This window comes from Geotrypetes seraphini, chromosome 8 (assembly GCF_902459505.1).
Source record: "Geotrypetes seraphini chromosome 8, aGeoSer1.1, whole genome shotgun sequence".
Classification (NCBI taxonomy): Eukaryota; Metazoa; Chordata; class Amphibia; order Gymnophiona; family Dermophiidae; genus Geotrypetes; species Geotrypetes seraphini.
Window position 1 is genome coordinate 152369863 of NC_047091.1, and position 23518 is coordinate 152393380.

Genomic DNA, 23518 nt, shown 5'->3' on the forward strand with positions numbered 1-23518 from the left:
TTGTCATCTTAAAGTAGGGACATTAGATCATTTATTGTTCTACTGTCCTTTTATTATGGCATTTTGGAAATCAATATGGGGCCAAATTAATTGTTTGCTGTAAAATCCAATGGCATTGTCCTATGATACTATATTATTTGGCATGATTATGAGGGCTAAAAGCCAAATATCATCTAAGAACAACAGGCTTTTGTTAATAATGACAGGAGTCACCATACAACAAATTACAAGCAATTGGAAGAATTGGAAAAGGCTTAACTATAGTTTTTGGTGGAATTCATTGTGTCATATGTATAAAATGGAAAGGACACTAAAAAACAATTTTCTTTTTTTTCCAATTCTTTATTATTTTCAAAACTTACAATAAGTGTAACATTAAATACCACATTTTATACATCAATGACACACTTAGGGGTCCTTTTACAAAGGTGCTGTAGCAGTTTAACGCGCGGAATACCGCGCTTTAAACTGCCTGCCGCGCTAGTACTTAACGCCTCCATTGACGAGGCGTTAGGATTTTAGGCTGCCACGGGGTTAGCGCATGATGAAATGTTCGACGCGCTAACCCCCGTAGTGTGCCTTGATAAAAGGACCTTAATATACTATTAATAGAATTTTTTTCAAATTCTTTATTCATTTTTCCATCTTACATCAAGAACACAATATTACATCATTTAAACCTTGTAAACATTACTTGTATTTCTTCTAACATCATCTTAAAAACATAAATTTATACCCTGTCCACCCACCCTTCCCACAAATATTTTAATCAAAAATATTATAAAAATATTATATTCTTATTTATTGATCAAACCTTTAATATAACTTTATACCCTCCCCCCTATGTACTTTCAGTGGATAATGGCGTCTAATCATTGCAATAATTTGTCAATGGCCCCCAAATCTTTTTAAAATTATTATAGTTCCCTTTTTGTATGGCAATTGTTCTTTCCATTTTATAAATATGACATAGCGAATTCCACCAAAATGTATAAGCCTTTTGTAATTTTTCCAATTACTGGTAATATGGTGTATGGTGTAATTTGATGCTTAATCTCAATGCTCCAAATGTCTCTAAGACCATTCTTTGTTTTTTTATTTATATATCCAGATATCAATTTATACCACTGTGCGGCTTGGTGTCCCATGAAATCCGCCTGAAAGCATAAGAATTTCAGACTATACTGATTATTAAGATTTTTCCATTCGGGGAACCCCTCCTGAATAGCCCCAAATTAATTGTTTACTAGAAAACCATGTAGCATTATCATATGATACAATTCTGTTCGGGATGTCAATGAGAGCAAAAAGTCAAATTTCATCAAGTAATAATAAACTTTTATTGATTATGACAGGAGTCGCCATACAACTTATCACCAGTAATTGGAAAAATTACAATAGGCTTAACTATACATTTTGATGGAATTCGCTATGTCATATTTATAAAATGGAAAGAACAACTGCCATACAAAAAGGGAACTATAATAATTTTAAAAAGATTTGGGGGCCATTAACAAATTATTATTATGAATAGACATCATTTTCCATTGAAAGTATATTTACACATAGGGAGGAGGGGGATGATATATAAATTATTTTAAAGGTTTAATCAATAGATAAGAATATAATATTTATATGAATTATATGATTTTTGTATTAAAATATTTGTGGGAAGGGTGGGTGGAGAGGGAATAAATTTATGTATGTAAAATAATAACTGAACAGATTTCAAGTGATAGTACAAAAATTTCAAATGATGTATTATTGTGTACTTGATGTAAGATTAAACATAGAACATAGAACATAGAAAGATGACGGCAGAAAAGGGCCATAGCCCATCAAGTCTGCCCACTCTATTGACCCACCCCATTAAGTCTGAATGCTAATGACCTAGTTCCTTAACTCGACCCTCGTAGGGATCCCACGTGGATGTCCCATTTATTCTTAAAGTCGAGCACGCTGGTGGCCTTGATCACCTGCACCGGAAGTCTGTTCCAGTGATCTACCACCCTTTCTGTGAAGAAATACTTCCTGGTGTCACCACTAAATTTCCCTCCTCTGAGTTTGAGCGGGTGCCCCCTTGTGACCGAGGGTCCCTTGGGAAAGAATATATCGTTTTCCACCTCGACACGACCCGTGACGTACTTAAATGTCTCAATCATGTCACCCCTTTCCCTGCGTTCCTCTAGGGTATAGAGCTGCAGTTTGCCCAGTCTTTCTTCGTATGAGAGACCCTTGAGCCCCAAGACCATCCTAGTGGCCATCCTCTGGACCGACTCAGCTCGAAGCACATCTTTCCGGTAATGTGGCCTCCAGAATTGCACACAGTATTCCAGATGGGGTCTCACCATGGTTCTATAGAGTGGCATTATGACTTCAGGTTTACGGCTGACGAAGCTTCTATTGATACATCCCATCATTTGCCTTGCCTTTGATGAGGCCTTCTCTACTTGTTTGGCAGCCTTCATGTCTGCACTGATGATTACCCCCAAGTCCCGTTCCTCTGAGGTCCTAGCTAGCATTTCTCCATTCAAGGAGTATGTTCTGCATGGATTTCCTCTGCCGAGATGCATGACCTTACATTTTTTAGCGTTGAAGCCTAGCTGCCATGTCGAGGACCAGTTTTCTAACGTGATCAGATCTTGTGTCATACTATCCTGTAGGTTGCTTTCACTTACTATGTTACACAGTTTGGCATCATCGGCGAACAGTGCTACTTTACCCTGAAGCCCCCGGGTCAAGTCCCCTATGAATATGTTGAAAAGGGATGGTCCCAGGACTGAGCCCTGCGGCACTCCACTAGTCACCTCAGATGTCTCAGAGAGGGTGCCGTTGACCACCACCCTCTGAAGTCTTCCACTCAGCCAATCACTGACCCATGCAGTTAGTTTCTCACCCAAACCCATTGATTTCATCTTGTTTAGTAGTCTACGGTGTGGGACACTGTCGAAAGCTTTACTGAAATCCAAGTACACTATGTCCAGAGACTCTCCCAAGTCTAGCTTTCCTGTCACCCAATCGAAGAAGCTTATAAGATTGGATTGGCATGACCTGCCTCTGGTGAATCCATGTTGACAGGGATCCCTTAGATTCCCTTCATCCATTATCGTGTCTAATTTACCTTTAAGTAGAGTTTCCATGAGTTTGCACACTATTGATGTGAGACTCACCGGTCTGTAATTCGCAGCCTCTGCTCTGCAACCCTTTTTGTGCAGAGGAACGACGTTAGCTGTTTTCCAGTCCAGGGGGACTCTCCCCGTACTTAGGGAGAGATTGAAGAGCATGGCTAACGGTTCCGCCAGAACATCGCACAGCTCTCTGAGCACTCTTGGGTGCAAATTGTCCGGTCCCATGGCTTTGTTCACCTTGAGTCTTGAAAGTTCTCTGTAAACATCAGCTGGTGTGAACTCAAAATTCAGAAATGGGTCTTCCTTGCTTTCCTTTGCTTCCAGCCGTGGCCCGTGCCCTGGCGCCTCGCAGGTAAAGACTGAACAGAAGTAATCGTTCAGTAGTTTGGCTTTTTCAGAATCTGTTTCCACATAATTCCCGTCTGGCGTTCTAAGGCGTACTATCCCGTCTGCGTTCTTTTTCCTGTCGCTAATGTACCTGAAGAAGGATTTGTCCCCTTTTTTAATGTTCTTCGCTAGAGTTTCTTCCATTCGAAGTTTGGCCTCCCTGACTGCTGTTTTGACTGCTGCAGACTTTGTCCTGTATTCAATGTTTGCTTCTTTTCCCCCCGTGCGTTTGTACAAGAGAAACGCTCTTTTCTTATCCTTGACGAGGTACGAGACCTCATCAGTGAACCATTGGGGTTTCTTTTTTCTTTGTTGTTTAGTTACTGATTTTATGTAGCGGATAGTTGCCTCATGAAGGGTCGATTTCAAGGTTGACCACATAACCTCTACATTCTCCGTTACTTCTTGAACCTGAAGCGTCTGATGGACGAAGTTTCCCATGCGTGTGAAGTCAGTGCCCCGGAAATTGAGTACCCTTGTTTTTGTTTGTGATCTAGGGAAGCCTTTCCTAAGGTTGAACCATACCATGTTATGGTCACTGGTGGCTAGCGGTTCTCCCACTGAGATCTCTGAGACGCTTTCCCCGTTCGTAAGTACCAGGTCCAGGATGGCCTGGGACCTAGTGGGCTCTAATACCAATTGTTTGAGTCGTACTCCCTTCATGGACGTTAATATCCTCCTGCTATCATAAGTAGTCGCTGAGAGTGTGTTCCAATCTACATCAGGCATGTTAAAGTCTCCCAACAGAACAACGTCTCCCCGTAAGGTGATATTCTCAATGTCTTCAATTAATTCAATGTCCTTGTGCTCCGATTGTCTTGGAGGTCTGTACACCACACCAAGATACAGGCATTTTTCTCCGCCTCTGGCCAGGTTTACCCAGATGGATTCCCCAGTATACTTGATATCTGTGATTCTGGTTGTCTTGATGTTTTCTTTGATATAAAGTGCTACCCCTCCTCCTAACTTACCCTCTCTGTCTTGGCGAAGCAGGTTGTATCCTGGTATAGTTATATCCCACCCATGAGAGTCTGTGAACCATGTTTCTGAAATTGCTACTACGTCTAGGTCTGCATTAACTATTTCTGTTTCCAGTTCTAGAAATTTATTCCCTAGGCTGTGTGCGTTAGCATACATAGCTCTCCACTCTTTTTGTTTACTAAGCTCATGCAGAGAACCACCCATTTGAGTTAAAGTGTCTCCTAGCAATTCTTTTGCAGTAAGGGTACTTACCTTAGACTTAGAAGCGGAGTTTTGGTTCGCCACATCAGGATTGTTACTTACTGCTCTGGTGTAAAAGTGGGTACCCACCCCCGACTTACCTAGTTTAAAGCCTTTCGAAGTAGATGGGCTAGTCGGTGTCCGAAGACGTTCTTACCTCTGTTGGTCAAGTGGAGTCCCTGGTCACTTGAGTATCTATTCTTAGTAATTTCACAATTAAAAATAAATCCCTCCCTCCCAACCCTATTCTTAAACATGTGATTACATATATATATTGTTCTTTATTAATCCAATCCATCAATCTATAATTAAACTTCCTCCCCCCCACCCCTGTACAATTATATCGCTGGGGAAAAATGATTATTCATTCATTACAATACTCTATTAATGGTTTCCAAACCTCCTGAAAGTTATTAAAATTTCCTTTCTGCAACGCTAACATTCTTTCCAACTTATACATAAGACACAGTGAATTCCACCAAAAACTGTAATTTAATCTATTCCAGTTTTTGCAATTAAAAGTAATCTGCTGAATGGCAAATCCTGTCATAATAAGTAGTAATTTATTATTATCTGCAGAAATTTGACTTTTTTTCCTCATTGACATTCCAAATAAAATAGTATCATAGGATAGAGCCACAGGATTTTCTAACAAACAATTTATTTGGCCCCAAATCGATCTCAACAAAGCCAAAATGAATGGACAGTAGAATAATAAATGATCTAACATCCCTGCTTCAAGGTGACAATGCCAACATTTATTAGACTTAGAGCTATCTAACTTTTATAAACTTCCTTATTTGTAGAAGCTTTTTCTGGAAATGGATGATGATATTGATTACTGAGATACTGGATACAGAATGTGTGATTTTATGTTTTTACTAGTGTTTAAGCCCGTTACATTAGGCTAGTAAAGCCTCCTTCCTCACATGTCCCCTATTTTCAGCCCCAGCTCCAACCCATTTTTGCCTCTTCCCAGCCCCCTTCTCCTATCTTTTCCCTTTCAGCTTCCAGCCCCAGCCTCCTTTTCTCACCAGCAGCATTTCCCTCCCCCCCCACTTTCCTGTGCAGCAGAAGCAGCAGCATTCCCTCCCCCTCCATTTTCCTGTGCAGCAGCAGCATTTCCCTCCCCCACCCCACTTCCCTGTGCAGCAGCATTCCCTCTCCCTCCACTCCCCTGTGCAGCAGCATTTCTGTTTGTTTCTGGCCGGTTGCCTTACAGTCCCTTGCCAAAGTTATTTTTGAGTTTAAAGCTGCCAAGGCGGCTCCTCTCATGATCCGCACCTGCATCGGAAACCTTCTCTCTAACCGTCCAGAGAGGCTTCTGATGCAGGTGCGGCTCATGAGAGGAGCTTGCGGCGGCAGCTTTGAACTTAAAAATAACTTTGGCAAGGGACTGTAAGGGAGTCAGCCAGACCGCGGGCCGCGGTGTGTTAGATGGAGTGAGGGCAGGAGGGGGGAGTCGCCGCAGTGCGTCCCTGCTTCAGGTGCCTCCACATGCGCAGAAGACTCCTTCTACTGCGCATGCGAAGCCACAGAGCTACAGAGTACAGAACATGCAGGTAGGGGTGCGCATGCGCGCTTAGGGTTTTATTATTAGTGATTGTTTAAGAAGAATGTTACATGTTTAATGTTTATTTTATGATCTATGTATGTATTTTTGGAACCCGCTTAGGTTTAAGTTCTTAAAATAAATACATATTCACACGCCCTCATACACATCTTTATGTTCCGCAACATGTCACCCCTCCCTCCCACACACACACACATTTTCTCCTACAGCACCCCAACCTCTTCTCTCTTACTACGGGATCCCAGTCAACATGGATTCACCAAGGGTAGGTCCTGCCAATCCAATCTCTTTGACTGGGTAACAAAACAGCTAGACTTGGGAGAATCCGTGGACGTCGTATACCTAGACTTCAGCAAAGCTTTCGATAGTGTCCCGCATCGCAGGCTGTTGAGCAAGATGAAATCAATGGGGATGGGAGAAACACTAACTACATGGGTCAATGACTGGCTGAGTGGCAGACTTCAGAGGGTGGTAGTTAACGGTACCCTCTCTAAAACATCGGAGGTGACCAGTGGAGTACCGCAGGGCTCAATCTTAGGCCCGCCACTTTTCAACATATTCATAGGGGACCTAACTCAGGGGCTTCAAGATAAGATAACGTTATTCGCTGACGACGCCAAACTATGAAATATAGTGAGATGGCAATTCACCCGATAGTATGACACAGGACCTACATTTGTTGGAGCTTTGGTCCTCGACCTGGCAACTGGGCTTCAACGCTAAGAAATGCAAGATCATGCACCTTGGCAGCAGAAATCCGTGCAGAACTTACACCTTGAATGGTGAGACCTTAGCTAGAACTTCAACAGAACAAGACTTGGGAGTGATGGTCAGCGCAGACATGTAAACTGCTGATCATGTGAAGAAAGCTTCATCTAAGGCAAGACAGTTGTTAGGTTGCAACTGCAGGAGTTTCGTCAGCCAGAAGCCTGAAGTCATAATGCCATTATACAGAACCATGGTGAGACCTCATTTGGAATACTGTGTGTAATTCTGGAGGCCACACTACCGAAAAGATGTGCTGAGAGTAGAGTCGGTGCAACGGATGGCCACCAGGATGGTCTCGGGGCTGAAGGATCTATCATACGAGGAAAGGCTGAAAAATTTGCGTCTGTACTCACTCGAGGAATGTAGGGAGAGAGGAGACATGATCGAGACGTTTAAGTATATTACCGGCGTATCGAGATGGAAGAAGAGATTTTCTTTCTCAAAGGACCCTCAGCCACAAGAGGGCACCTGCTCAAACTCAGGGGCGGGAAATTTCATGGCGACACCAGGAAATATTTCTTCACCGAGAGAGTGGTTGATCCTTGGAACGATCTACCCGGTGCAGGTGATCGAGGCAAACAGCGTGCAAGAATTTAAGAGCAAATGGGATGCCCATGTGGATCCCTTAGAGGGTTAAACCAAGGGAACCTGTCACCAGGAGTGGGATCCCTAGGATAGTAGACTTGGGGGGGGGTCAGTAGAGTGGGCAGACCTGATGGGCTATGGCCCTTATCTGCCGTCATCTTCTATGTTTCTATGTTTCTAATTGAACTCCAGTCTTGATTCCAATCATCATTCTTACTGTCAGCCTTCAGCATCCTGCCTCTATCCTCAACTCTTAAAATTGACCCTTACTCCAGTTAATTCCTCACCCCCTAATATTTTCTGCAGAGGCTTGTTGGCCTCTGAAGCAGCTATTCTATTTTCATCAAGCACCACATGATTCCTCTGTGCTATGATTCCTTTACTGCTCTTTCAGTCATGTCAAAAAACTGCGGGCTCCTATTACTAAGGTGCGCTAGAATAACATCAGCTCAATGCTGGCATTAAGGTCTAGCGCACACTATTCCATGCGTTAAGGTCCTAACGTACCTTAGTAAAAGGAGCCCTGAAAATTTGGGAAGTACATGATTCAAACTTACAGAGAGCTACATGGGACGGGTGGATGTAATACCCGCAGCAAGTCTTGGGATAAAGTGGGGGGAGAATGTGATGGGGGAAGAATCAGGGGGCCATTCTTAGGATTTATGAGAGCTATTAGCCCCTAGATCAGTGTATCGCAAACTTTCCAGCCGGCAGCACACTAAATCCAGTGCCCTGGCCAGAAGGCACCCGGAAGTGCATAGATGTCGATGCGATGACATCACATGCATGTGTAATGTCATCACGTCGACGTCTGTGCAGTCGCGGAGGCCAATCTAAAATTTCAGGAGGCACACTGGTGTGTCACGGCACACAGTTTGCGATACACTGCCCTTGATCTTGGGATGAAGAACACCAAGTTACACCATCTAATCTCCCCACACCTCTGGCTGCTGAGGCTCATGATATTTGCATACCACCACACTCTGCACTGTTGAATGCTGGAGTTCTGCTCCCACCAGCCATGCCACTGAACTCTCCTGGGATACTGTTGGTCTCAGTGCTGGAATGCAGTGCACATTCACCATAGCCAGAACTGAAAAGGACAAACCAGACCCCGACCAACTGCCTTTCCTACATAAGGCAGGATTCCCTTCCTTTCTTACCTCTATAACTTCACCAATTAATGAAAGCGATTTCTCCCATTGTTGCACTGTTGACAGGAAGGGACCCACAAACCTACTTCCGGATATACTCTGTAGATTCACAGCATTATCATCTAGAATCTGAAGAATGTCATCAACGGATCCCAAAATGTAACCTCGATCTTGAGTGCCTTTTATGTACTTCTGCACAGAAAACTTCATGTTCTCCCAAGTGTCTACGATGTCTTTGACACCCTATTATGAACAGGGGAAAAATCTTTTTAGATGGGGAAGAAAATTTTAAAATTAAAATAGAGGATTCATGATCTGGCATTTCCAATCTGAGAACCTAGTGAATTAGGACTCTTTTTTTTATCCAGCAAGGAAAACTAAACATAAGTGCACAATCAGGAATTTCCTTTTAAAACAAAAAAATTGACAAAACAATGGAATGTTTGAAGGTATTAGTTCTGAAGTTTCCCCAACAGTGGAGCCCCACCTCAGTTTATCTATTTTATCCACTCAATATGCCTGATTTATCCAAGGATTTCTTCTATTCTTTCATACACATAGCAACCAATAGTCAACTACACCACTCTGTTATTAGGTATCACCATCCATAGCAATCATAGCGTATCAAGTGAGGGTGAGAGGCGCCTGGGGTGTGGTGCCCCTCCCCTGCCCTCTTCTCTGTCTAAACTAAACTAAACCTTAGTTTTATAGACAGAGTCATCAACCAAGAGGAGCTCGACTGGGTTTACAATAATGTAAAACATAACACATAAATTTGATAAGAAAAAGTAGATTGAAATAGTTAACTTCCAAAATGTTTAGCAAACAAAAAAGTTTTCAGACCTTTCTGGAATAAAGCAAAAGAACTTAAACTTCTTAATGTAAGCGGTAAAGCATTCCAGAAAGCATTCCAGAAAGCAAAAGAATAACTAAATCTCTTAAAGGTTCTGTTTTTACCAATGAGAGAGGGAAATGTAAGTTTTAATTTTTGAGAACTTCTGGCAAGATGAGATCTATGAACATTCCAGTCTAAAGGAATCAAAGTGGCAAAAATGCCAAATAGGATCTTAAATGCAATACAAATTGAATTCTGAGATACACTGGAAGCCAATGTAATTCCTTGAGCAGAGGGGTTACGTGATCAAATTTACTCTTACCGAAGATAAGTTGGTAGCTGCAGTGTTCTGTATTAATTGAAATCTCTGCAGACTGACCTTTGAAAGACCCAAATACACTGAAATGCAGTAATCCAGCCTTGACAAAATGATTGATTGAACCAATACAGAGAAGTGTTGTTGGTGAAAAAGTGCACATGCACCCCTTCCCTACCCTACCCCGTACCTCTTAACTTCCACGGACAAGCAGCACCACCAACCCGCTGCCCACGTCGGCTCTTCCTCCGACGTCAATTCCTAGGTGTAGTACCCAGAAATAACGCCAGAGAGAGAGCCAATGCTGGTGCGAGCGGCGAATTGGAGTTGCTGCTCATGCCAACGAAGAGATAGAGGTACAGTAGGGGAAAGTAAAGGCGCACAAGGGCCTCGGAGAGGAGTAGGATGGAGCAGAGGGGGTGGAGAGGAGAATGGGTGCCAGCACCCTCACCAAGACGGCGCCTGGGGTGGACCGTCCCCCACTTATTGCGCCACTGATAACAACCACTGAAAAAAAGAACGTTAAATTGTTTATTCATTAGGTTTCACAGTAGAATCTACAACTAAGAAAATAAAATGTACAGCTGATTAAAAGCCAGCCTAGCAGGGATAGGGGGCATTTTAGGTAAGGAAGCATGCAAAGTATGTCTCATGAAGTAATTTCCAACTTTTCTGTGTTTTCTGTGTATCTGAGTATCTCTGTTATACCAGGGTAACATGGCTACCCCTTTTAAAGTTGTACATACTTCTCCGTATGTGGGTGTTTGGGTATGTAATTATTTTTTGCCATGTATGTCTTTAGGGGTATGTATGTATGTGCAAGTGTGTGTTTTTCATTATTCCTTGGGGTTCAAAAGAATAAGGAGTTATTACCTTCTCAATGCTGAGTTCCTTGACAGCAGAAGAAACAATCCCACTAATGACTTCAGCATATTTATGCAGCTCCATGGCAAACATATTTTCCAAAGTGAAAGTTTCGAGTTTCATTTCAAAGCTGGTGCCCGTTTTCACCATGAGATCTTTCCAATGCCTAAAAATAAAGGAAGCAATTCTATAAAGGGTTGCACTTTTAATCTGTAAAATATGCACCAAGATTCATGCAGTTACTGTTGGCTTATTTATATTCCGCTATTGCCAGCAATTAGTTCATAGCGAATAACATAAAAAGACTAGATCAAATTAATCTAGAATATTTACATGATGGAATCAGTTTGAACTATGACGATAATATCCCGTTATTGAACACTGTGATTGAATTTTTGGAACAAAAATGTTTTAAGTGCTTTTTTAAAGGCATTGAAAGATCATATTTGAATTGGCAAAGTTGGTCAAAGAGACACAGCCTTATAAGAAAAAAAAAGAAGTAAATAGTTGTTTATGCATGATTCCCTTTGAACTAGAGAATTGCAACGCCAATGTGTTGCATACACTATAGTATCAACTAATCAAAGGCCTACAGATCAAATTATTCCTATACTGTGAAGTAAAATTTGTTTTATTGGAAACACAACACAACTGTACAGGCAAACAAGAAGGAAGCACAAATATATAGGTTCCCATTTTATAACAACAGTCAACTAACCTGGAACCCTACCCCCAAAAGCAACACTTTCAAGAAAGTACAACAAACAGACACACAATACCAGTGAAATCTCCTACCCTCTGACAGGACTGTAAACATGGCCCTACTAAATGACTCCCAAGAGTATCCAAACCTACACCAAAAGAACAAGCCCCAGCCACAGTTCACTTTATCCCTGCAAGAACAGTCTGATGAACCCAATAACCCCCCCCTGGGGTCCCACCCACTGCCCAACCCCTGAAACCAGTAGACCCTTCACCTCTCTGCCCACTCTTTGCCATCCCCCTAAACCCTCCACTGCACCTCCCCCAGAAATATTCTCCAACTACTTTTACTACAAATGCAAAGTATTCAGAACAAAACTGCGGGCCCATGCTGGTAAAAGCTGGATGTAAGGCTCCCAAAAGTGCTGTGGTTGTTTAAATGTAGGGGTGGTTGCACGAGCCTCCAAAAGCATAAGGGAGTAATAGGCTGCTTTCCAATGCCAAAAGAACGGAGGAGAATCCTCCAACCAATGTTGCAAAATACATTTTTGACCCACTATAATGGCCTTGCGAAGCAGCTGTCTGCCCCCTCTCCGGAACAGCCCCTCCCCCCTCCCCTGAAGGAATAGCACCAATTCAGGGGAGATGGGCACTACCCTCTGAAGGACAGCACCTATAAAAACACAAAGAGCCCCCCAGAACACTTGCTCTAGAGTATTATCTTCCTGTTGGCATTTGGGGCAACTGCAAAGGTCCGTTAAACACATATAAAATGCCTGAACTCGGGAGACACAGCTCATAATACCACCTGAAAAACACTCTCCCGAAAGTATGCACTGGATACAAAAGAAACTCCTAATCTCAGGGCCCTCATTATGTCTTCCATCACCACCTGAACCCCCAGTTCAACTGCCCACTTAGACGCTATCCCTGAATAGTTCCCCCTCTGATGCCCAGGTACAAGGGTCCGGTAAAAGAAAGAAATGGAGGGGGTCCCATCATCTCCCAATTCAAACAAAGTGCCCAAGCGAGCTTCTATCCCCACTGTCAACCCTTCCCTTTGCAAAGCGCGGATGTAATGAGTCATCTGTAAATAGGTATATGTGTCAGTAGGCTGCACCCCCGGCCGAACTACCAGATCCTCAAAAGGCAACACTCCATGCTCCTCATCCAGGAAAGAAAACACATGTTCCATCAGGGAGGCTGCCCAGCGAAAATGTACACCATGGTCCATGCCGGGGGTGAAGTCCAAATTCCCCACAATCGGAAGCACATCAGTATATGGGAGTGTGATCCCTCCATAATTTCATCAAAGCTTACCACACCGCCTCATATATTTTAGCAGCAAGTGGTTCCGACAGTGAGGCGGCACTTTACGGGACAGGGCCTGTAACAGATAGTGGGGGTGCCAGGGAACATTCAAGCTCCCACGGGGTAAAATCAGAGGTACCCAAAAACTAACCCCTTAAATGGCGAAGCCCACAGGCCAAATTGTAACGATACAAATTCGGGACCCCCATCTCTCCAGCTTCCCACCATAAAGTTCCACCGAAGCTTAGATTTCTTCTTTTTCCACAAAATCTTTTTCAAAAGCGAGAACAATGCATCATGGTCCTTCCTCTTTATCCACACTGGCAGCTGTTGGAGAGTATACAACCAGTGGGGGAATATTATCCATATAGTATTTTAAACAACAGATAACACAATTTAAATGTTATTCTGGTCTCAACCGATAGCCAGTGTAAAGCTATATAAGATGATGTAATTCTGTCTGAGTCTTTTAATTTAAAAATTAACCAGACTGATGAATTCTGAATGATCTGCAATCTTCTAAGCAAATTCTTAGAAATTCCCAAATACACGATGTTACAATAATCTAATTTACTTAGAATTAAAGCCTGTACTACTAAATTACATAGAAACATAGAAATAGACGGCAGATAAGGGCCCACGGCCCATCTGGTCTGCCCACCTTAATGTCCCTCCCCTACCTTTGCCCTGTGAATAGATCCCATGTGCCGAACCCATTTGGCCTTAAAATCAGGCACGCTGCTGGCCTCAATCACCTGTAGTGGAAGACTATTCCAGCGATCAACCACTCTTTCAGTGAAAAAGAATTTCCTGGTGTCACCTCGTAGTTTCCCGCCCCTGATTTTCAACGGATGCCCTCTTGTTGTCGTGGGACCCTTGAAAAAGAAGATATCTTCCTCCGCCTCGATGCGGCCCGTAAGATACTTGAACGTCTCGATCATGTCCCCCCTCTCTCTGCGCTCCTCGAGCGAGTATAGCTGTAATTTGTCAAGCCGTTTTTCATATGGTAGATCCTTGAGTCCCGAGACCATCCGGGTGGCCATTCTTTGCACTGACTCCAGTCTCAGCACATCCTTGCGATAATGCGGCCTCCAGAATTGCACACAGTATTCCAGGTGGGGCCACACCATGGATCTATACAATGGCATAATGACTTCCACCTTACGACTGACGAAATCCCTTCGTATGCAGCCCATGATTTGTCTTGCCTTGGACGAAGCCTGCTCCACTTGATTGGCAGACTTCATGTCCTCACTGACGATTACCCCCAAGTCTCGTTCTGCTACCGTTTTTGCTAGGATCTCGCCATTAAGGGTATAAGACTTGCATGGATTCTGGCTGCCCAGGTGCATAACTTTGCATTTTTTGGCATTGAAGTTGAGTTGCCATGTCCTAGACCATCGCTCCAATAGGAGTAGGTTGTGCATCATGTTGTCGGGCACTGAATCTTCGTCTGTTGTGCATTTGCCCACTACATTACTCAGTTTGGCGTCATCGGCGAATAATGTTATTTTACCTCGAAGCCCTTCTGCCAAGTCTCTTATAAAGATGTTGAATAGGATTGGGCCCAAGACTGAGCCCTGTGGTACTCCACTAATCACCTCCGTCATTTCGGAGGGGGTGCCGTTCACCACCACCCTTTGGAGCCTACCTCCAAGCCAGCTCCCAACCCATTTCGTCAATGTGTTACCTAATCCTATAGAACTCATCTTGCTCAGTAACCTGCGGTGTGGTACGCTATCGAATGCTTTGCTAAAGTCCAGGTACACGATGTCCAGGGACTCCCCAATATCCAGCTTCCCCGTTACCCAGTCAAAGAAGCTGATCAGGTTGGATTGGCAGGATCTCCCCTTAGTAAATCCATGTTGTCGGGGATCCCGTAGATTCTCCTCATCCAGGATCTTATCTAATTGGTGTTTGATTAGAGTTTCCATTAGTTTGCTCACTATCGATGTTAGACTCACTGGTCTGTAGTTTACTGTCTCCATCTTTGAGCCTTTCTTGTGGAGTGGAATGACGTTTGCCGTCCTCCAGTCCAACGGGACGCTGCCTGTACTAAGGGAGAGGTTGAAGAGCGCGGACAGTGGCTCCGCCAAGACATCACTCAGCTCCCTAAGCACCCTGGGGTGCAGGTTGTCCGGCTCCATTGCTTTGTTAACCTTGAGCTTTGACAGTTCACCATAGACATTGCTGGGCGTAAACTCAAAGTTACTAAACGGGTCAACTGAGCCAACCCTTGTCTGTAGCTGAGGGCCGAGCCCTGGCGCTTCTCGGGTGAAGACTGAGCAGAAGTATTCATTTAATAGTTGGGCTTTTTCCGAATCCAGTAATCCAGCCAGGCTTTAATCAGAAACTGAAGGGGGAAGAAGGGGAGAGGGACTTGGCCATCCCCCCAGATAGAAGAGAATCCTCATGGGTCTCAGTCCCAGTCAGTCAACAGAAGAGGAATGGAGCACAGATGCAGAAGAGGGCTTTAAACTAGAGGGCCTATTCTTTTTACCATTTTTATAAATGATATTGTTGAAGGGCTTTTGGGTAAGATTTGCCTCTTTGTGGATGATACCAAAATCTGCAATAGAGTAGACACCCAGGATGGTGTGAATAACATGAAGGAAGAAAGACCTGGCGAAGCTTGAAGAATGGTTTGAAATTTGGCAGCTAAAATTTAATGCTAAGAAATGCAAGGTCATGCATTTGGGCTGCAAAAACCTTAGGGAACAGTATAGTTTAGGGGTGAAGAAATTTTGTGCACGATAGAAGGGCAGGACTTGGGTGTGATTGTATGTGATGATCTTAAGGTGGCCAAACAGGTTGAAAAAGTGACAGCGAAAGCTAGAAGGATACTAGGATGCATAGGGAGAGGTATGTCGGTATGAAAAAGGAGGTATTGATGCCCCTATATAAAACTTTGGTGAGGCCTCATTTAGAATATTGCTGTTTTTTTTAAATCTTTATTGAGTTTCTAAAGATAACAAAAATGCAATACAATATCTATACAAATAATAGTAATCATATATGCACTTATAATCAATCAGAATCCATACAACATTTTTAATATGTAATATTGTGATGGGAGGGATGGGAGGGGAGGTTTTTCTATTTAATAAGAATAGTTTAAATATTAGGTTTATTACATAATATTCAAAATATTATAGAATATTAATTTGTAATGAAATGTTATACTTAAAGTGTTATATGAGAGTTAATCAAGTGTGTATTTATAAGTTCATATGAGTTTATCTGCTACACTTGTTGTAATGTGCAAAAATGAATAAAGAATTTAAAACAAAAAAAACCCCACCCAACCAACATTTTCATAAGGGAATAGAACCATACAAAGAAATACCCCTTCCTGCTCTCCCTCCCCCTGGGTGTGTGTATTATACCAACAGAAATAAAGGAAAAGACAACTATAATGAATCTATAAAAGACGTCAATGGGCCCCAAATTAACTTGAAACTCTTAGTATGCCCCCAGCATATCCGCATTCATCTTTTCATACCTGTAACTTAAACATAAATTTGCCCACCATAAAGTAAAGTTAAGGCGATCCCAGTTCTTCCAATTGCGACTAACCATTTGCATGGCTATCCCGGTCATAATAAGGAAAAGCCGACCTTTATATCTGCCAATGAGGGCTTCAGATGTAATATCATCCCACATATGACTACCTCATATGGAATTGATGACTCAAGTATAGCATTAATCTGTCCCCATATCGACTTCCAAAAATTGAGTATCAAAGGACAATAGAACAGCAGATGATCCAGTGTCCCTATATCAAAAATGACAGTGCCAGCATCTATGATTGGTATCCACCAAACGGGTTTTGTTGCTCAGAGGCACTCTTCATTTAAAATATTGTGTACAATTCTGGAGGCTGCAACTTCAAAAAGATATAAAAAAGATGGAGTCGGTCCAGAGGAAGGCTACTAAAATGGTGCGTGGTCTTCATCATAAGGCGTATGGGGTCAGACTTAAAGATCTTAATCTGTATACTTTAGAGCACACGTGTCAAACACAAGGCCTGAGCCAAATCCGGCCCGCCTGGCCATTTTATGTGGCCCACAGTGACTGTGCCGCATCTAAGCGCCTGACTATGCAGCCCCGGTTCCAGTGGCTCTCCAAGTGCCTGAATGCACTGCCCTACTCCCAGCAGTGCTCCAAGCTCTTCACCATCCTGCCTCAGTACCTGTTTGAAGGCAGAAGGACCTAGTCCCAGTGTAAAAGCTAGGTTGGAGCAAGGGACTCCACACAAGTGTCTGACTGTGCCACTGGTGTCTAAGGGTGAGGAAGGATCTATATGTCTACTAAGACTAAGTATCTTGATAAAAAACCTAAGAGATTGAAGGGCTTACCACTGACCAACTGGCTGGAGATTGAGAATACTGATTCTAGAAGAGGGAACTACAGAGTTCTTATTAACTCACTGAAGAATCACAATTCTCAATCTCCAACTGCTAGAAAGCATGCATAACCCATCAGTTTCTCTGGGTCACTCCAGAGGGATGTTAAGGAATAGCACATAACGCTAGAAACCATCTATAGAATTCCCTAGTGTCCATTCTAAGAGCAAGAGTAATTTGTGTGCTATTAATAATAATAATAATAATTTATTTTTTTGTATACCGCCATACCCAGGGAGTTCTAGGTGGTTCACAACAAATAGATGAATTACATACAGTGCGATTGAGAAAGAAGAACATAGCAAGGCAATCGAAAGGTCAAAACTAGTTTACATTGACAATTTAGGTGAGGGAAGGGCTAATACAGAGCATATATAGTATGTACTGTAAGAGAATACAATTGGATTTATGAGAAGGGGGAACAAAGCATATTAGATGAGAGGGGGGAGCAAAATCTTGGAAGGGTGGGGAAAAAGTAAAGGAAGAGGTGGGAAGCGTTGAGGAGGGGGAGGGGAGGGTTAAGGATTTGATCTGTTGCAAAGAAGAGATTTTGATCTGTTCGTACATCTAAAAGTCTATTTTATAAAAATATATAGTTTAAAGCAATGTTGTTCTTTTAAAATAAGCCTTTTTGGACATTTCACATAGGCACCCATTATAAAATTACATCACACATGGCCAATTTTAAACAACTTTACACCCCAAAACACAAACCTACCTACTATCCACATAAAACTATATGCATTGAAAAATGTATATAAAAAGTAAAAAATGAATTATAACCTCTCTCGTAATGCTTCATTTTTCAAATCCAGAAGCAATGGAATTGAATCTTTGAATTCCTTCATTTTCAGTTCTAGATAAAAGGCCACAGGCATATTGCGTACATCTTTTGGCAGTTTTCTAAGACTTTTAAGAAATCCATCAATTCCTTCCAGCAGAAACTGAACATTTAGATTTGCCCACAAAGTCTGAGACCATTCTTCCTTAGCCATCTATAAAACATAAATGAGGCAGCAGAAGAAAAGATTAACAATCTATTCATCTATACAGTCTTGAAAAATAGGTGGGAAGGACAATATTAAAAGTCCGTTCCAAGTGTAAACAATCATTTTATTTGTGGAAATCATGGCATTAAAAACTGACAAATCTGTCTACAGACAAATGTATGTGAATGCAAATTTTTTTTTTTTTAATCTTTATTCATTTTCAAAAATTACAACAAGTGTACAATAATCATTCATAAATATCTTAATTAATCACTTGACATTCTTATTTGTAATATTCCAAATAGATAATTATATAAGAAGCCCACCCCTCCAACCCATATACTAATAAATAACAATTATCAATTATTATCCTTCATAATCCCACCCCCCCTTATCTTATCCAATATTTGGATGCAAATTTTTTATTAGCACAGTAGTATGACCCATAGGCATCAGAACAGGGGAGGCCACATGGGCCATGGCCTCTCCAAAAATTGGTGGTCGACGGTTGGTGACCGCCCTCCCACTTGTTTCCTGATGTTGTACTTTATATCTTTGGAGCAGCTGCCACGCAACATCAATGAGCAGGCCTGCCCCAGAACCCTTCATTCTACTTCCGGGGTAGGCCTGCTCGTTGATGCTGCGCAGCAGATTTAAAGTACAATGCCAGGAGGAGGTAGGAGGTGGAGTTGGGAGCTGGTGATGGGCTGTCACCACTGGGGCTAGGGCGGAGCTCTTGGGGCCCCCGCAAACCAAACAGCATTCCGCTGCCTATGGTATGATCAATGGAGCATAACCAGATTACAGCAGTTAAATCATCTTCGTTCCCTATCAGAAAAAAAATTACTTCCAAACCTTCTTACTTTTTGCTTACTGTAAATGTCAAAGACCTGCCGGAGCCCCTTCATTTCATACTGCACTTGTTGGAGATCAGAATACATCGTTATTGGAAGATCAAAAAGTTTCTCTGCATTGGCCAATTCCTGACGACTTTTCTCATGTTCCATCAGTTCAATTTCAAATATCTTTAGGATTTCTACCCCTGTAAAAGAACATGTAGAACAAGGATTATTTATATATATATTTTTTTAATAAGATTTCAAATTATATTCCAAGCATAACATCTTGTACAGAAAGTGTGTTCAAGACATCATAATATTTAAATTTACTTTCAATCCTGAAAAATAAAATCAAACTTGAAACAAGAAAGAAATCAACTTAGCTTAATCTCACTCCAGTCCTCAAACTTTGAATCCAAGACTTAAAGAAAAGAGTAGTTTAAACTAATATATTCAAAAAAAGCTAATTATTACTTAGATGCAGTTGTTTCTTCGTTCTCAAGGTGCTTAAGGGAAAGAAAACTAATCAAATGAGACGGGTCTACAAACACATATTTTAAAGAACAATATCTAAAACACATTTGCAAGGGTATCTAAGAAAGAAAAGACCCCCTAGCTGAGTCACCCCAGGTTTCAATATTAAAAATTCTTGTCTTTTTTCTGAGTCTCCCTCGAGACATCAGGAAATATCTGACTATGGAAGTCCTTAGATCTATATTTGAAGAAAAGGTTAAGGATCCAATCCTTGTCTGGAGCTAATACTACAGTCAATAAGAGAGTGGCTGGAAAAGCCACTTCGCTATCTGATTGTTCCAATAAAGCGGAAACATCCAATAGACCTTCCTGCAGATTTCCATTTAATGATCTTTTAGACCTCTTTCCTGAGTACTCTCAAATTGATTTACAAACAGTACTTAATATAAAGACAGGATAAAACAAATAATGATGCAAGCATAGCAAACAATAACATATATAATAAATCAAAAGCTATAGGTATTGGAATTCTGCTTAGCTGCAGAGGGGGGAAGGTGTAGAGAGGTCATACTGGCAGTAAGGGAAGGGAGGCAGTTCAACATCCGCACCTAGTATGTTTGGTAGAGGGAGCACTTCCCTGCCATATTTATGTCCTAGAACAGTGATTCTTAACCTTTTTAAAGTCACGGACCCCTTTAAGAATTTGCCAATACTATGTTTTCAGGTGGACTTTCTAGGGCACCAGGCCGCTCAGTGGTATAAATTAATATCTGGATTTTTGATTAAGAAACCAAAAACTGGTCTTTGTGACATTTGGAGCATTGAGATTAAGCATCAGATTACTGTGTCTCAATGGCCACGAATTTGGATGAGATGTACAGTGTCAGCATCTATGAGACAAACTTGTTTTTTCTTATTACATAGAGTTTTCTGGACCCCTGCTCATTTACATAAATTATATAGTTCCAAGTCCAATAGATGCTAGCATTGTCATCTTGAAGCTGGGACTTTAGACCATTTACTTTACTATTGTCCCTTGATACTGCAGTTTTGGAGGTCTATTTGGGACCAAGTAAATAATTTATTAGAGAATTCAGTGGCTTTATCTTATGATACTATTTTATTTGGTACACTTATGAGAGCTAAAAGTTAATTATCTGTGAGAAATAACAAGTTACTTTTTGTAATGACAGGGCTTACCATGCAACTCATTTTAAGAAATTGGAAAAACTGGAATAGGTTGAACTACAATCCTTGTGTTATACTTATAAAATGGAGCGTTGCATGGCCATACAACAGGGACATTTTAAGAATTTTATGGATGTTTGGGAGCCATTGGCTAAAATCTGTAAAGAGGAATAATTAATTATATTTTATAGACATGTAAACATACACATCCTAGGGGGGTGGGGGTAAGGGAAGGGAATGGAATTGTTCCATGGATTTTATGAATAGTTTCATGAAGATTGTGTTATATTTGTTTATTAACTGGGAGGGTGGGGGAAAATTTTATTGTGCAGTAGTATTTGTAAGTTTTGTTGCGATTATTATGTAATATGTGAATATGTGAATCATTTATTGTGTATTTGTAGTCTGAAAAATCAATAAAGAATTTTTTTTTAAAGAATCTGATGAAAGCTCTGGACCAGCTTCCCCAGAAATAGTCACATAAAATTCCAAGTTTATTAAAATTTGTTATACCGCCTTATCAAAATTCAAGGCGGTTTTACATACGGTTAAAATAAATCAGGTAAACAACCAACCTCAAGGTAGGACAAAGAAATATACAACACAGAAAAACAGTCGTACAGGACTAACTTGACAGACAGGCACGAAAAGAACAAGGTAAGAACTACAATAGTTTGGATAAAAAAGAACAAAAAAGGAAACACAACTTTGCATGCAATGGATTTAATGTACTTTATTTATTGAGATTTGATTGTCTCATACATATATGAAATAATCAAAGTATTATTCAACTTTAAAGTAAACAATCTTAAAAAAAAAAAACCACTCCTTTTTTATGCAAAAAGTACTGGCCACTCATTATACTCGTAATTATGAAATACAATCCTCTTGTGCAAATTAACCTCCCCCCTTTTACAAAATCGCGCTAGCATTTTTGAGCTGGTCACAGCGGTAACAGCTCAGACACTCATAGAATTCCTATGAGCGTCAGAGCTGTTACTGCCGCAGCTGGCGCTAATAACCACGCCATGGTTTTGTAAAAGGGGGGGTAAAACAGATTTACTGCTACTACGTTTTCTGTTACCATTACTACTACTACATCTACTCTCTCGTTATCTATGAGAAAAATCAACAGTACTGGGCTGTATAGTGAATATAAATGTTAATTTTTATCTGATTCTCATGGACTCCCTGAAATCCATCCATGGACCCCAGGTTAAGAATCTCGAAGCTGGGACTTTAGATCATTTATTATTCTATTGTCCATGTATTTGGGCTTTTTGGAAATCAACTTGGGGCCAAATAAATAGGTTGTTAGAAAATCCGGTAGCCTTGACATATGATACTATTTTATTTGGCATGTCAATGAGAGCAAAAAGTCAGATTTCTTCAAAAAACAATAAGCTTCTACTTATTCTGACTGGAATTGCCATTCAACATATTACATTCAATTGGAAAAATCAGAGTAGATTAAATTACAGTTTTTGGTGGAGTTCTGTAAGTCATATTTATAAAATGGAAAGAACGATAGCCACACAGAGAGGATATTTTGGTAAATTTTGAGATGTTTGGGGACCATTAACAGACTTTTGTAATGAATAGTAAACATTTTCCCTTCATAAGATAATTGAAATGAGGTGATAGGGATGGGTGGGAGGGATGATTTTTTTGATATATTAATAGAATGTATAATATAATATAAATGAATATTTTTGATGTGATAGGGATGGGAGGGGAGGTTAACTTTCATGAATGTCAGTTGTTGATGATAATAATAGTACTACAAGTGATGTTTTTTCAATTCAAATGTTATGTCTTGATACACTTGATGTAAGTTGTAAAATGAATAAAAATGATAAAATGTAAATGTAAGAACCCTGTCCTAGAAGAACAAAAAACAGAAGACAAAATTCTCTGCAAAAAATAATAAGTAACAAAGCAATTTCTTTCTATAGGGTCTACCTTTATGGCCAAGATCCTTAAAACTAGAAGAATGCAGAGAACTACATTATTAAAAACTTGACATTTCTCAAGGATGTCAGCCTGAGAAAAGCATCTTGGGAGAGTAGGATTTTTACTGGCTCATATTTACCAAGGTGCTCTGTCAAATGACTGATTACAAGGTCTCTGCTTACGCGGATGATATACTGCTTCATTTGAGAATCCTGAAACAACCATTTGATAGAGATATTTGGAAAATTCTCAGGTTATAAGATAAATATGGAAATAGGAATATTGATAAAAAGGGGGGTATTTATTCTGTATTACAAGATGATTTGTTTGTAAATACAAGTGATATATGACAATTGATTATAATATGTTTAATTCACTTGTTGTAAGAATTCAAAAATGAATAAATAAAAATTATAAAAAAAAAAAGAATAAATCAGAAGTTCTTCCACTTAATGTCCATTGCACAAAAGGATTATTTGGAAAAAATTTCCCTTTTTATGGAAAGAAGATGGAATAAAGTATTTAGGTATCTGGATAAAAAATACTCAGGAAGAAACTATGAAGATGAATGAAAATTTTTTATTACAGAAGGTAACATAAATGTGCGAGCAGTGGAATCCTTTACATCTTTCTTGGTGGGATTGAGTCCAAACTATTAAAATGATGATATTGCCTGTGGTTTGTTATCAAATGAGTATGTTACCAGTTTTTTTTAAGGGGTCCTTTTATAAAAAGTTAAACAGTATTCTTACAAAATTTATTTGGCTGGGTAAAATTGCGAGAATTTCATTGGTATCTTTACAAAAGCCAATTGCGGAGGGAGGG

General features: G+C 40.7%; 1 protein-coding gene across 2 annotated transcripts in view; it reads right to left on the reverse strand.

Annotated features, from left to right (window-relative positions):
• Nucleotides 1-23518, reverse strand: part of DNAH10 (dynein axonemal heavy chain 10) — a 543078-nt gene that overhangs the window by 350683 nt on the left and 168877 nt on the right. For both annotated transcript variants that reach the window (XM_033954155.1, XM_033954154.1), the window contains exons 24-27: nucleotides 19103-19281; nucleotides 18034-18245; nucleotides 10841-10997; nucleotides 8826-9059 (exon numbers count right to left, since the gene is read on the reverse strand). In XM_033954155.1, coding sequence (XP_033810046.1) covers nucleotides 8826-9059; nucleotides 10841-10997; nucleotides 18034-18245; nucleotides 19103-19281 — 782 coding nt within the window. The remainder of the gene's footprint in view (nucleotides 1-8825; nucleotides 9060-10840; nucleotides 10998-18033; nucleotides 18246-19102; nucleotides 19282-23518) is intronic.